This window comes from Vigna radiata, chromosome 7 (assembly GCF_000741045.1).
Source record: "Vigna radiata var. radiata cultivar VC1973A chromosome 7, Vradiata_ver6, whole genome shotgun sequence".
In the NCBI taxonomy this organism is placed as follows: domain Eukaryota; kingdom Viridiplantae; phylum Streptophyta; class Magnoliopsida; order Fabales; family Fabaceae; genus Vigna; species Vigna radiata.
The window spans coordinates 47598323-47614021 of record NC_028357.1 but is presented as its reverse complement, the minus strand read 5'-3'; the positions used below and the strand labels follow the sequence as shown (position 1 = coordinate 47614021).

Below are 15699 nucleotides of genomic sequence, written 5' to 3'. Positions count from 1 at the left end.
CCTAAAAGCCACCTCCTCCACCTTCTGTGTGACTTGAGAGGGTCCGAATTATCTAGCAGCTAACTTTGGATGTAGTCGAATTGGCATTGTAACTTGCCTATGCGGCCTGATCTAGAGGTACACCCATTCTCCCACCTCAATGTTTGCTTCTTTCCTCTTCCAGTTAGCATACTTCACCATCAGATCCTGGCTTCGAACCAAGTGGAACCTCAGCTGCTTCAAAGCTTCATCCCTTGTTTGTAGCTCCTGGGCTACGGATTCCACCGACATTTCCCCTAGTATAAATCTATGTAATGAAGGAGGAGGCCTCCCATATACAGTTTCGAAAGGGGTACATCTTGCAGCCCCCTAGTAGCTAGTTACTCATCTGTAATTGAGTTCCCTGCATTTTAAACAACTCCCTCCAGAATATGCTCAGAAACAATGGGTCTCTGTCACTCACAATGGAGAGGGACACCCCATGCAACCTCACAATTTGCCTAACGAACACTTCAACAATAGCACGGGCCGAATACTAGTGTTTCAGGGTAAAAAATGAGCATATTTACTGAGGCGATCTACTACCACTAGCACTGCATCGAATCCCTGGGACTTGGGCAACTTCATTATAAAGTCCATACTCACTTCCTCCCAGATTGCATTCAATATTGGCAAGGGTTATAGCAGCCCTTGGGGCGAAAAGGCCAAGTATTTGTGTTGTTGACATACGAGGCAACTGGCAACAAAATCGATGACTTCCTACTTCATACCTAACCATTAAAGTGACTGAGCAACCTTACGACAGGTTCTATAAACTCCTGAATGTCCTCCTGTATGGGTCAAATGGAACTCAGCAATCAACTTAGGAACCCAGGCAAATTTGGTTGAAACTACCAGTCTCCCTTTATAATGTAATCTACCCTGTTCTAGAGTGTATGCTAGACGCAAGTTGGAATCCTGCTTCAATTCCTCCATAATACCCTTCAAAGCCTCATCCTCCTCAACCTCCTTCAAGATCTCTTCGAAATCTTTCCAATAAGGCCGTGCTATCGCTCTCAACTCCTTCTCCTCTTCCATTCCGTCTTTCCTTTTTCTAGACAGGGCATCTGCAACTTTATTGGTGATCCCTGACATATAAATGATTTCATACCTAAGGAGCTTCGCAATCCAGTTTTGTTGATTCTGGGCGGTGATGCGTTGCTCAAGTAGGTATCTTAGACTTCTTTGATACGTGTGGACCACAAACTTCTGCCCAAGGAGGTATGGTCTCCATTGTTGTATAGCTAGGACCAAAGCCATTAGTTCTTTCTCATATATTGACTTGTTTAGTGTGGCCTCCGACAAAGCTTTGCTAAAGAAAGCTATTGGTCTTTTCCCCTAGGTAAGCACCGCTCCTACTCCCCCTCTAGATTCGTGACACTCTATGTGAAATGACTGCCCAAAATTGGGTAAAATCAGCAATGGCACAGTCGTAATCGCTTTCTTCAACCTTGTCATTGCCCTTTCTACTTGTTCATTCCACCCAAACTGCCCCTTTTTTAATAGCTCCGTTAAAAGTTTTGCTATCTCTCCATAATCTTTAATGAAGCGTCTATAATATCCGGTCAAACCCAGGAGTCCTCTCAAAGCTTTCAAAGTCCTAGGTTTCTCCCAGTCCAACACAACTTTAACTTTTTCCTGATCCATCTCAACTCCTTTTTTAGAAATCAAATGTCCAAGATACCCTATCTAACTTTTACCGAACTCACATTTCTTTCGGTTTGCTACATTGGTGAGGCCAAAGGGCATCACCATAATCTCATAGCTCCTCAGTTCGTCTAATAGCTCCCCAATCACCGATATTGGGAATTTATCAAGCACAGTAGCTCAGTTTAGGGCTCGGTAGTCCACGCAAAACCTTCAACTGTCATCCTTCTTCTTGAGTAGTATAACCAGGCTCAAATAAAGACTCGTGCTAGGCCTGATAACTCCAACTTTAAGCATTTCTGTCACCTGCTTCTCAATCCCACTCTTCATTACGTGAGGGTATTTGTATGGTCTAACGTTCACAGGATCTACACCCTCTTTCAAAGGAATTTGGTGCACCATACCTTTGTCAGGAGGAAGCCCCACAACCTCTTGAAAAACCCCAGAATACTGAGCCAAGAGTTGCTCCATTTCCAAGTCCTGCTCGTCTGTCAATTCCTGACCCCATCTTTCTTCCTCACCGCTTCCAATCTCACACAATTCCCAAACCAGCGTCCAAGCCTCCACCTCCTTCATTTTTAAAAGTGCCCGTGGTTCTACCATCCTCATTGCTAGCATTAGGTCTCCTCTAATTGTCACCCTTCTACCTCCTTGGCTGAATGCTATCGTCATCTCCTTCCAATTTAAAGTCACCTCCCCCAGCTTGGCTAACCACTCGACTCCCAATATGATATCAACTCCCCCCTTTCAAACAAGTGAAATCGGTCAATTATCTCAACCTCCCCTACTCGGATTTTCACCTCCTCACAGTACCCCCTGGTTTTCTTTCTCTGACCATCACCCAAGCTCACCCAGTAAGGTGGAGTACCCACCTTAATCAATCCTAATATCTCTACCAAGTCCTTACTTAAAAAGTTGTGACTTGCCGCGCTATCTATCAATATTAACACTTGCTTCCCTCCTATCTGGCCATGTAGCTTCATGGTTTTGGGGTGCGTCATTCCCCAGCCGAAAACGCGGACAACTCCATTTGATTTTGATCCAGCTCCTCCACCACATAGTCGGGTTCTTCTTCCTCATCCTCTCCTAGGATCACCACTCGCAGACTGCGTTCCGGGCACTGATGACCATGACCAAATTGTCCACCACACCTAAAACAATTCCCTTCATCCCTCCTCTTAATGAATTCTTGGTACGATAAATTCCGTTGGCCTCTACCCTTGCTCTCACTTCCCACGCACTTGCTCCTCTCACCATCCCACTCATAGGGTTGCCTTCTTTCTTCACTGACGCTAAACTTTCCGCTCTGCCTGGTTGACCTGAGTGTGAGCGGTTCGGTTCAACCCGCGTTATCGCACCTCCTGTTCGACCCCAAGATGTCGGGTTGCGGCTCACGCTCCCACTCTAGACCTTCACTCCCCCTTGGACATCTTCCACATCCTTGGCGATGTGCATCGCTGCTATCAACTCTTGCGGGTCGTGGGGCCTGACCTGATTTCGGATATCTTCTTGAATACCCGCCAGAAAATATCCCAATAACTGTTCATCATGCGTCTAACCTACCAAGACCTCGAAATCTTGGACATACTCTTCTACTCTTCCGGTTTGCTTGTTGTTAGCCAACCTTTGAAAAATTGACCCATTTCTCCTTTCCCCAAATTGACCGATCATCGCCCCTCAATCCATCCCAGGTTTGACCTCTAGCCTTCTCCCTCAAGAAGGAAACCAGTAGCCCGCACTACCCTCCATGCTTAGGTACGCCAATCTCACATTCTCTTCTTTCACTACTCCTTGTAGCTCAAAGCACCTCTCAGTCCGATTGACCCAATTAGTGGATCGGACCCCTAAAAAACGGGTAACTCAACCCTCTTCCTCCAATTGAATTGGTTCTCCATTCGTCCCCCTTCTCTTCCTCCCATCTCCTTCGATTCTCGTTAAATGATGCCTGATTGCCATCGGACTGATGATGCTCCGCGTTTCTTGCCCTTCCGCCAAGCATTCTCATTATTTCTTGCAGATTGTGGCGCATGGTTGTCGAATTTTGACGCAAAGCCGCTGTCTTCGCCTTGACTCCTTCCACTATAATCTCAAACGCTTCAAGCTGGTACTCCACCACGTTCATTCTCCCTTCCATCGCTCTCCTTCTCTCACCAAACGATCCGACAAGTTGGACCACTTTGTTTGGTTTCTTGAATCTGTACCTAACTAACACTCCCTCAAAGAACAGTAAACAACATTGAAAGAATGGAATTCTTATATTATTCACAGTAATTGAATGCTATACAAGAGTCATTGGGAGCATAACCTCCCTCACAAGGTTTAATGAACCTGTCTGTACACAAAATGATCAAATACTCCCGCGTAACAGAAAGAAGGAACTATTTATACATTCCTTTCCCTCCCAGCCTAACTGTTAAAACAATTAGTTAGGCTATTAATTCTTTTTTCTTCTCTCATAGACTCTGCACTATCTAACAATTAATAACTTCATTTAACAGATAAAAATGACTAAATTATAGAAACTAACCAATCTACTAAGTGGATATGATCTAATGCTCTGGGCATCATTTGCTGGTTGAAACATTCTCACAGAAGCAACCTTCTTCAGAGTATTTGCACCATGTCCAACAGAAAAGGATAGTGCACCCACAACTTCCCCTGCATGTTGACTACATAAGTTTTGGGAAAAAGCAACTGATTTGGAAGAAAATATATAACTCCAAATAATAAATGACAACTAATGGTTGAAATTGAGATATAACAAATTACATAGAAACATCGTTTAATTGATTAAATTACTTTAATTGATTAAATTACTCCAATGGATTCAATCAATAGCATTAGACATTGTACAAACTAAAGCCAACAAGACATCCAAGATATGCATCACAGAGTAAATCATCAAAGAATTACCTTTCCCAGCTTTTGCTCCGAGATTTGTCACTTCTATTTCCAACTTGGCAGGGGCCTGTAATGAATTTCTCAATGTAATAGTAGGTCAATGCGTACAAAATTTAAATTGATGAATGCAGACACCTTATGCACTCACACACATATACATTGGGTGGTGTTGGGAAGGAAAAAATGTGGACTGAGCAAAAATTCCAAAAACCTCAAGGGATGACCATACTAGAGCTTGTGTTGATACTAAAGCAGGTCTAAAGTATAGAATTAAATGTACACAAAATTGTGGATCCAAGAATTAATAAAATAGAGAAACCCCTAACTGAATGGATGTATAATGACAATTTAAATATATGAAAATAAGTGTTGCTTAATAAAAGTAACATTTTCTAATGTTATGGCATTATTTTCTAGTTGGCCAAACTTTCCACTCAAAAACTTCCAATAAAATTCAGTTATTGAGGAAATTGGAAAAAAAAATGAAGCAAAATTGTAAAACTAATCAATTAACAATGCAATACCTTTCGGGGGACTTCAAAAATGAAAAGTTCGTTCCACTTTACTCTACCTTCAACCTGATCTTCAATTCTTGATAGAACAGGCTTCACACACTTAGTTCTTGCACTCTGGGGAAAAAGCTTTTGCTGTTCTGATGCTTGGTTGTCAACAAGAAGACGCAAAGCACAAAAGATGTTATGGCTGTTACCATCATCAATGATAGGTAAGCCCTACAAAATATGAAATGAATTGGACTCAACATTCTGGGTAGGGAGGAAAATCAGGAAGAGGATTGGAATTATGTATAAACCATTTCCAACTTATTATGACCTTGGCTTCAAGTATCTGTACAGCAACATAATAACGAGCTTCCCTAGATTCATTTGCTACATTTAACCTATTTGAAAACCTTGGAGGTGGAATCCAGACAGAAGCACAATTGCCAGGTTGTAGTTTGTCAACTGTATCTACAGCCTGCTCGACTTTTTTGACAAAAATATCACACCCAAGTTTATTTTCAACTACCACAGTCTGTAAGTCATCCTCATCAAGTGCAGAAAAAGTAGTATTTTCTCCATTGCCTTGTTGATCACCAACCTCCTGCAAATCCAAACAGCAAGGTTAAAAATTGCAAGATTTAAAGGATAAAAGGATAAAGGATTTTTAATTTTACCACATTCAGCTTTGATGTTTTCTCTTCAAGCTCTAACTGTTGTCTCCATGAAAGAATGCTTCCCACAAAGGATTCAAGATTTGCTGCACTAACATTTACATTCAACATACTGGTGGCTGAAATTCGAACTCTCTTCCCAACTCCAGATGGTGATTGTGCATTGGTGTCAAAAGTTTCAAACCTAAACAAGTTAGAAAATAAACATCTAATTAATGGAATATTCTCAACTGGATTGATTCATGACTAAAATCACAAGAAGGTAGTAGACAATCAGTATCAATGTGTAATTAAAATATTGTACAAAAAAAAAAAAAAATATTAAATGACATTATTTACTTGAATATTCCATCAAATGGTTCCACAACAGGCTCCCATGCCTCTAAGTGTGCATTGAAGGTTGATGCAACAATTGAAGCAATCAGTACTGCATTCATCCCATGTAGTCCTCCATGGGTTGCAAGCTTAATATTAGTAATTGTAGTGTCAAATAGGGGTCTCATCTGTAAGGGTAGTTGAAAATAACACAATGATTATTCCTGCATTAAAAAATGTTATTGGAGAAAAATGTAGAGAAGAATGGCAACTATTTTCACAGTTCACAAGAGGTATAGAAAATAAACCATTCCACATAAGCTGTCCAAAATTGTCAAGGAAAAGTATCGCAGCTTTAGTTCGGTATTTATGTTTTCACGAGTCTTGGGCTTCACAGAATCACCAATTATGTATGCTAATCGGCTTGATGGCTTTTTTAGATCAGAACGAGCTAGAAATGTGCAAGCCTGCAGACACATAGTAGAATAAGTAAAATCTTTTTTGTTTCATTTGCAAGGGGGAGGGGGTTGAAAATATGGTATGGAACACTAGCTCAATATGATCATAGAGTCCTGCTAAAGTGTTTTCTGCTTCTACTTTCAAAACTAAAAAATCCCTAAGGCTTTGTTCATTTGAATGGACTTGGGGGAGAGTGATTAAATGAATTTGAAGATAATTTTTTTGTTGTTTATTTGAGTGGATTTGGAGGTAAATGAGAGTGGATTTGGAAGTAAATTTTATTAATCTGTCACATAAATCAAATCTTACACTTATTCTCACAAACTTTACTTCCAAATCCACTCTCACTTACTTCCAAATCAACTCAAATAAACAACAAAAAAATTTACCTGCAAATCCTCTCAAATCCATTCAATCACTCTCCTCCAAATCCATTCAAGTGAAGAAGGCATAAGAGTTTTCTATTTTAATAAATTTGTATAATAAATTTGGCATGTGGATGCTCCCTTAGGCTAATTCCATAGCAAGTGGATAAAATTAACATGCACCCCAATTGGGAAAAGAACCAAGTTCCACATGGAGTAGAGATAAAGCTAAATTAGTGTAAGTGGGGAGGTAACCCTTACCTTGTAAATCAATTTTGTGAAATCATGTTAGACCCAAATTGTAAATTGATATCCAAGACCATTCTTATTCTATTATTGGTGCCAAACTCAATACTGCTAGGTGTGAGACTTTAGACCCAAACCAAAATTCTAAGAATAACAGAATTTTCTTAATACCACACATAAATAGAGCTTTCGATACAAAATAAACTTTTAGAGTGAACCATCGGAGGTAATTTTTAACCTGATTTTCTACTTTCCATATGCTCCAACATTGAGGAGTCTTTGAACTTGAAGATCTTGAAAGAGGGACCTCATGAATGTTTGCCTGGCTAACAAGATCCATCCTTGGACAGCAAAACAGATCCAATCGTGGAGGCTCATCTAATTTGGAGACAACACATCCTAGAGAAACATAACCAGGAGGAGCTATTGGATACCAAAAGAAAACTTCATCAATCCCTTTTGCTGCAATATGGGAAACTTTGGTAAATTGAACAGGTTTGGAAGAGACATCAGGAGTGTCATTCTTGAAGATTATTCCTAGTGCTGGGGGTTCTAGGCTGTAGACAAGAGAAGAAAGAAAAAAATTAGTCCCCAAAAAACCATTTAAGTAGGTTGAGTAAAACAAAGATGATAGAAAGTTAGAAAAAGGCATAGAGGGCAATAGGTCTAACCCTTCAGTGATGCAATCACCCAAGACAGAATAACCATGTCGTGCTATTGGTCGCCAAATAGAGACTGGACGGCGGAGGTCACTGCCTTTGTCCCACCATATCCTTTCAAAGTTAGGCGTAGACATATAGCAATTAGTTGCTTTTGAAATGGACTTGAGAATATCCCACCCAGACGTATTTACGCTTTTGCTTGTCTGGATAATTTTACTTTCTTGATCAGAAGGATAATCTGACACGGGACCTATCAAGGGAGCTCGATTTGAATTCCAAACAAGCAGATGATTTAAGTCATAACATCTGTCCTTGGGAGGGCAACCAGTGGAAGAATGAGCAAAAAATGAACCAACAGCATTATCAAGGCGCCATATGCTAAAGCCAGAAATAAAGTGACTATTTAATGGTATATTCAATAAGCAGTCTGTATACTTTGCTGATGTCACCAGATCAGAACGTAAGCAGTGAACAATGTGATTTGGGGGTGGTTCGTTCCCAACATGAACAACACATCCTAGAGCTGTGTACCCAGAGGGTGCAATGGGCATCCAAAGAGAACAATCATTGTCATCAAAAGAATGGTCTTCACTTCCACCACGCCCTTGAATGTTGAGGAATGATCCAATAAGATGGAAACCAACTGGCTTCCTTACACGACCATATGTGTTACTAACAGCCATTACTGCCTGTGAAGGAGGAATTGGCCTGAAAAGACATGGAAATGTAAAATTAACAGTAAGGAATCTATGTCTTTGGCAATTTACAACAGAATTCACTGGAAAAAATATTTAACATAGAATGCTAATGGAAAACTATATTATCTGTCGTATTCCAGAATTGTTTTTGGCAATTCAAAGTAATCCAATTATGAGCTCAGTTGCAACAGATACAGCATTTCAGAATCTATCCTCTTTCTCTCTCTAAAAGTATTACACAAAGCATATAGTGTATAACAATATCAAGAAAAGGACCATCTTAAACGATATTTCATGACATTTTGCTGATGTGATTTTGATGTTTGACCAAGTTGAAAACTTCCGACAAAGATTTCACTGGGAATGATCAAGAAAGTGAGTTCCAGAAGATTATTAGAATACAAAAGCAAGGTATAAATGAAAAAAAATAAATAAGTATACCTTGATGTCACACAATCTCCCAATACAACATAATTTGCAGGAGCTCGAGGCCTCCAAACGGTTATATGACCAGTCTCTGCAAAATAGTTCATTATAAGAACCTGGTTTCCCAGTTATAAATGGTACAAAAAAATAATCAGTCAAGTTGATAAATGGATTACATAAAAATAAAAGAAAAATTGCAACCAGAAAATTGCGTAATTGGGAATAAACCTTTCTCAGACACCCAAATTCGGTCATAGTTGGTACATTGAATCAGAGGAATTGCATTTCCAAAACTTAATGCAGCAGATGCCTGACTTTGCAGATTTAGCACAAGAGAAAGAGCACTAAGTGAAAGATGTAAACATATGTCCGTTGATAGCAAAGATATATTTGTTTTGTCTTTCACAGAAGTATATCCCCCTGATATATCTACTGGATCTAGAATGGTAAGACCAGAACCAGCCTCAACAGTGAAATCCTTCAACAGAGCTCTAATCCAAGAGTCTTTCTCCTTGGAGGCATACCTATTCAAATATATTGAAGAAGCTAACAGGTCAAGTTTCAGTCAGAAAAATTCTTACAATTTTTTCTTACAATTTTTTCTGAAAGAATCAGCTAAAAGGAGAGATTGAACACAAAAGTTGTTATGAGAAAATTAGGAGATATAGTTTAAGAATTTCTTACCAAAAATAATTCCAGCTGAAAAACAATTAACAAATTTTCATAATGTCCACAAAGTGCTCATTAGCTAATGGTCTAACCCTGAACATGCATTAAGTCTGTTTGAACAAAATTTTCCATAAACATTTCTAGGAGAGAAAAATATCAAGAAAAATGAAATTGACTTCTTCACAAGCTAATTTTACCTTATAGAGTCTAATTTCAATTTTTCTTTAGTTTTCTCTTTCAGAAGTACTTACAAAAAAGCTCAACCAAGCAGGTCTATAGTTTACTTTGTTCCTAAACTGAAAATATTTCTACCAAGAATTCTAAAACAGTAACTCTCCCAAGAAAATTTAACACTTTATACTATGAAACTCACATGAAACTTAGATCCAACTTTGCTCGAACAAGCTTCTCGCCATAAGATGAATTATCAAGAAACGACTTAGTGCCATCATAGAAGGTAAATTCAGCAGAAACAACCTAACAACAAAGTACGACAGCCATCAGAACACAATAAAATGAATAGGTTTAAAGCTAGACAAATAGGTAAGTTCTTTTGGATTAAAGGTAAACATATATAAAGAACATTACTTTGATAGACTAGGGACATTCACCACTTGAGGTATGGATGGCTCATATAAGAGATCATGACCCCACCTCCAACATAAAACCTAAAGGCACAAAATTTATGGGTCTTGTTTTTCTTACAAGTCACTCAACTTTCTCATTTTTACTTAATGTGAGACTTTCTACTCATACTTAGTCCTAACAGTCTTCCCCTCAAGTATGAGTTAGGTCTTAGCACGGGTTTCTACACAATAGGACATACTTGGCCAACCCATTTATCCCAACACACTTCTCTTTGATCCTAACTACCGTTGGGTCTTACCACAATGGGACATACTTGTCTCCATCTAAGCTAGGTTCTAAGACAAATCATCAGCTCTGTTACCATGTCAAAAAAACTATTTCTGGTATTGAAGAGGGGCAATTGCTCCCTACAATTCCAGATAAAAAATCTCATACAACGCATATAAATATATTGTAAGCCTATCAATCCTCCTGATTATGAAATGTAATTAAATTTCTTAATTATGTAATTAAAAATGTACAAGGAAATATTAACTGCAACATAAATAAAGGGATTTTGACAATACTATTCATGGAAAGATGAAATATCACCTACCTGGGTCTCAAAGGAAAAGCTCTGAGTTCCATTTGAATCACTTTGAGAATATGTAGAAGTGCTTGATATCTGATTCACATTGTCAAGGCTTTTCTCATCATTAGATGGAAAATTGCCAGGATCTGCAATGTCAACACCATCTTCACTAGAGATTGAGTAGCTGCTATCATTACTAAGGCATGCATACTTCCGTAGAAGAAAACCATTCTGATGAATAAATAACAAAATTGTGAGCTACTAATAATAAGCAAGTAAAATAGGGAAAGGGAGGTACAAGAAATTCTACATTGAAGTGGCTACTGGACAGTGTAAGAACAAATAAATTTTGGGATTGTATTCTATTAAAGGTGTACATTTTATAAATTATAATTAGTATTAGTAACATTGAGGAAGCCTTAGATTGCTAAAGGTGTTTCGAGGAAAAAGTAAACTATAGAACTCTAAAATATACAAAAGAAATTAGAAAAGTAATTACATACTGAGAGGAAGCATATTACCTCAATTTTTACATTAACAAATCGCAATTTTTTGCCATGTCCAATGACTATAATTGGTCTAAACCTTGTGGTTCGAACTTCCTTTGCATCTGTTTCAACAGATAAACAAATAACCTTCCCACAACCATCATATGTATATTCATCAATGCCTACCCAATCAGCAACTAACTGTTTAGATGGGGAGAGGTGAACCACATCTTCTTTCTGCTTGTAAATTGATTCCATCAGCACTATGCTACTATTTTTGCTAATTGGATCATTCTTTGGGTCCATTATTTCTTCTCTTCCAGTTAGTGCTCCCAAAGAAGGTACAAAAAACTCAGCCACTGCAAGTAGAAAATCTGGCACAACAAGGACTCGAGGTTGCTGAACACGAATTACATACGATTGGGATGACACTCGCCACCTGTAGTCAATCAAGAACATTGTTGAAATGGGCATATCATCAATTCCAGCTTCACTGGTGGCCTTTCTAAAGCTACCAGGGTTAAACAAAAAGGGTCCAGTAAATGCTTGTTTGGAAGCATCAACAAAAGATCCAAGCATCAGACGCATTTCAGGTTTTGTATCAGGGCGGACATCTAGTATAGAGAATTTGGGAATGGTCACAAAAAGGTCTGTCTCTGATAAAGAGGTCATTCGATAAGAAACCCATAGACCTTCCATCTGTAAGACAATAATACAAAGCTGAATGAGATATGTGCATGTTCCATTCACGTATATCAAGCTGAGAGTAAAAGGTCAAATGATTTATTTAACTAAAATAAAATCAAAATATTGAAGAAATGTCATGGAAACAAATTCAACTGTCTGTACATTTTTCTCATCTTAAAGTATGAACTCACAGCAATATGAGCCAACGGAGATTCACCACCAGTGCCATTACCCAGCTCTAGCAGGGCATGGTTAACTGTAACAGCTATGATTGTAACTGTTCGTGACAGCAGAAGTTGACTGTTCAGATTAACCTTATCAACCAGAAGCCTCATGGTATCCCTTGAACCAGATTGTCCTCCACGAAAGCTTGCAGGAAGCCTTGGTTGTTCAGATAAATTCATGTATGTACAATCCAAAATCACCTTGTATTCTTTAGCAGACATTATACCATGCAATAGATCCACCTGCTCACATGCACATAAAATTAGCTGAAGAATTTGATCTCCTTTGTGAACTTGAGCATAACAACTACTTACAGTACGAAACTAGATTATGAGATACACAGATTTTTATATTTGTAGATATACTCTGTTTGGAGACTTGCTTTGAGTCAGATCAAGAGGCTTCCTTATAACTAACTGCTGGGCCTTAGGCTAGACAACTGGGGGAAAATGTTATAGCAGCGTATACTATGTTGTTTTAAGGAGTCTTGGCAGGTACATAAATAAAAATATTATTGAGGGAGCATCTGAGTCCCTACACTTGCTTCAATAGATTCACTAAAAGTTCAAAAGAGGAATCCTAACAACGTTACTGACTGTGTGATGCTGCTGCTGAAAACAGCATGTTTAGCAATCTGTCCACTGGCCACAGGTAGCCTGAATGACTATGACAATGCCTACATGTTGACTAGTATTATTACACAACCAGGTTAATAAAATTATCAAAAGAAAGAATAATCAAATTTACGTCTATTCATCACCACAATTGAGTGATTCTACTGTTTAAAAGTGCATATTGAAATAACCTGTCCACTAATCAGTAGACTATATTAAATGTGTTGTAATTAGAGAAGATTTCTTTAGAATCTTCCTAATTAGAGAAAATAGATATACAATCTTTTATTTTATTTTGTTTTCCTAGTTTTTCTATTTTCCTTTTTAGGAGAATTAGATTGTTACAAATAGAGGATATGAGAATGTATTTTCAATCAATTCTATATAATAAATTTCAATATTATTTTCTACATGGTATCAGAGCTTCCGATCTTGGAACTCCATTCCGCTGCACAGTCGCCGTCGCCGTTGTCCGACCACCGTCGCCGGTTGGGGTCGTTGATAGGGCAGAAAGGTGCGCTCAACTCCACGCTGGAAGTCGCTCCGTCAGAGGAGCCGCCACACGCCGCCACGCGCCTCCACCGTCGCCGGCGCGTGTAGCCCACGCCCCTACCCCCAGTGAGACCCACTCGTCGGCGCCACCACAGACAAGGTCGCCGGAATGCCCTGAGTTCATTCCAAGGGTCGATGACGACTCGTTTGGGCTGTATTTGAGCAAATTTGAGTTTTAAGTTTTGCTCCTTTTTTTCTGACGAGACCCACTCGCCGTCACCGCCATAGAAGAGTCGCCGGAGACTCCTGAATCTGTTCCTAAGGTTTGTGACGACCCATTTGACCTTTTCTTGAGTAGATCTGGCTATTTAAGTTCTGCTCCTTTTTTCTCGGTGTGACCCATACACCGTCATCGTCTTGGAGACTCCCTCGTTGCGTTCTACGGGATATCTAAAGTAAAAATTATTCCTTTGAAAACAATGGATGAATCAATGAGTAAGTCCTCTGGATCATGCACTCTGTCCATAAAAGGTAAGATTTGCCTGAATACTGTTGATCATGTGTCTCAAGGTATTTGGATCTTTGATTCGGGTGCAACTGATCATATGACACCTTTTAGTGTGTCCTTCGACTCATATGGTAAAAGAAATAAATAACAACTTATTACAGTTGCGAATGGTCAGGGTATACCTATATGCGGCTCTAGGAATATAATTTTGGACTCATCTATTGTATTGAAGGATGTTTTACATGTTCCTCAATTAGCTAACAATCTTATCTCTGTGCAAAAACTCACAAAGGATTTAAATTGCTCAGTAACATTTTTTCCAACTTATTGTGTTTTTCAGGACGTTGCCACTGGGAAGACAATTTTAACTGCTAAGGAGCATAGTGGGTTGTATTTTTTAAAGTTTGATGACCAAAGCAATACGAAAATCATGAGTCAACAAGCAACATCTGAGACGTGGGCAAAATCCCAAAAATGGTTACATCATCAAAGGCTTGGGCATCCTTCATTCAGTCTTATCAAGTCCTCATTTCCCCACTTGTTTACCAAAGAATCTGTTGAGTCTTTTAATTGTGATATTTGTCAAGTTTCAAAACACCATCGTTCATCTTATCGTATTAGTCATAAAAAGAGTATTTCTCCATTTGATTTAATTCATTCTGATGTTTGGGGTCCTGTCATAGATTCTATTTCTGGAGCCAAATGCTTTGTTACCTATATTGACAATTGTACCCGTGTCACATGGACATACCTTATGAAAAATAAATCCGAAACTTTTCAAATTTTTGTTAATATTTTCCATCTTGTCCAAAATCAATTTGGAAAAAATATCAAAAGAATTAGGTCTTATAATGGTACTGAATATGTGAATCATGAATTTCTCAATTTTTTGTCTCATAATGGTATTGTTCATGAACTAACCTGTGTTAATACCCCTGAACAAAATGGGGTTGCAGAAAGAAAGAATTGTCATCTTCTTGAAGTAACTAGAGCTCTTCTTTTTCAAATGTCTGTTCCAAAAAATTACTAGGGAGAACCTGTGTTAACTGCCACATATCTCATCAATAGGTTACCACTCGTATCTTAAATGGCATTAGTCCTATAGAGTCTCTATTGTCTTTTGTTCCTTCTTCTTCCCTACTAACGAGTCTACCTAGTCGAGTCTTTGGATGTGTTGTTTTTGTTCACTCTCATCATCCTAACCGTGGTAAATTGGATCCCAAAGCTCTTAAATGTGTCTTTATTGAGTATCCTTATAATAAAAAAGGATACAAATGTTATCATCCTCAGAGTCGTCGTGTATTTATCACCATGGATGTCACCTTTCATGAAACACAATCCTTCAAGGGGAGAAAGCACTTGAAGTGGATGAACTCTCCTTCTTGTCATTACCATGTTTGTCTTTGTAGGATGCCCAAGACCTGAGCAATGAAGGTATCATAGTCCACAGTGAGGAAGAAGAGGAAGAAGACAAATTTTTTGGCAAAAAATATGAAACAAGAGAACAACCCACTTCAACTCTCGAGCAAGAAAAATTGTCTAATCTCGAGGTGAGGATCCCTAAAGATATCAATGAGGAGGAGGTAAGTATTACTGAGGATTTACCCATTGCATTGAGAAAGGGAAGACACATTGACTATGAAGATATATACTGATGTTGACTATGCAGGTTCTATTACTGACAGAAAATCTACTTCTGAGTATTGTGTGTTTCTTGGAGATAGTCTGGTAACATGGAGAAGCAAAAAGCAAGATAGAGTTTCTCGTTCTAGTGTAGAAGCTGAATTTCGAGCTCTTGCTCAAGGAATGTGTGAAGGACTCTAGATGAAAATCATTTTGGATGATCTTAAAGTCAAAGTGGAGAACCCGATACAACTACACTGTGACATTAAGTCTGCCATGAGCATAACCCATAATCCAGTACAGCATGATAGAACCAAACACATTGA

At 38.7% G+C, this 15699-nt stretch overlaps 1 protein-coding gene across 1 annotated transcript in view; it reads right to left on the bottom strand.

Annotated features, from left to right (window-relative positions):
* Positions 1-15699, bottom strand: part of LOC106767790 — an 89627-nt gene that overhangs the window by 17922 nt on the left and 56006 nt on the right. The window contains exons 33-47 of the mRNA XM_014652742.2: positions 12103-12378; positions 11258-11923; positions 10761-10967; positions 9951-10054; positions 9137-9432; positions 8924-8999; positions 7794-8492; positions 7361-7679; positions 6361-6519; positions 6077-6240; positions 5741-5921; positions 5398-5667; positions 5091-5297; positions 4579-4633; positions 4193-4323 (exon numbers count right to left, since the gene is read on the bottom strand). Coding sequence (XP_014508228.1) covers positions 4193-4323; positions 4579-4633; positions 5091-5297; positions 5398-5667; positions 5741-5921; positions 6077-6240; positions 6361-6519; positions 7361-7679; positions 7794-8492; positions 8924-8999; positions 9137-9432; positions 9951-10054; positions 10761-10967; positions 11258-11923; positions 12103-12378 — 3810 coding nt within the window. The remainder of the gene's footprint in view (positions 1-4192; positions 4324-4578; positions 4634-5090; positions 5298-5397; positions 5668-5740; positions 5922-6076; positions 6241-6360; positions 6520-7360; positions 7680-7793; positions 8493-8923; positions 9000-9136; positions 9433-9950; positions 10055-10760; positions 10968-11257; positions 11924-12102; positions 12379-15699) is intronic.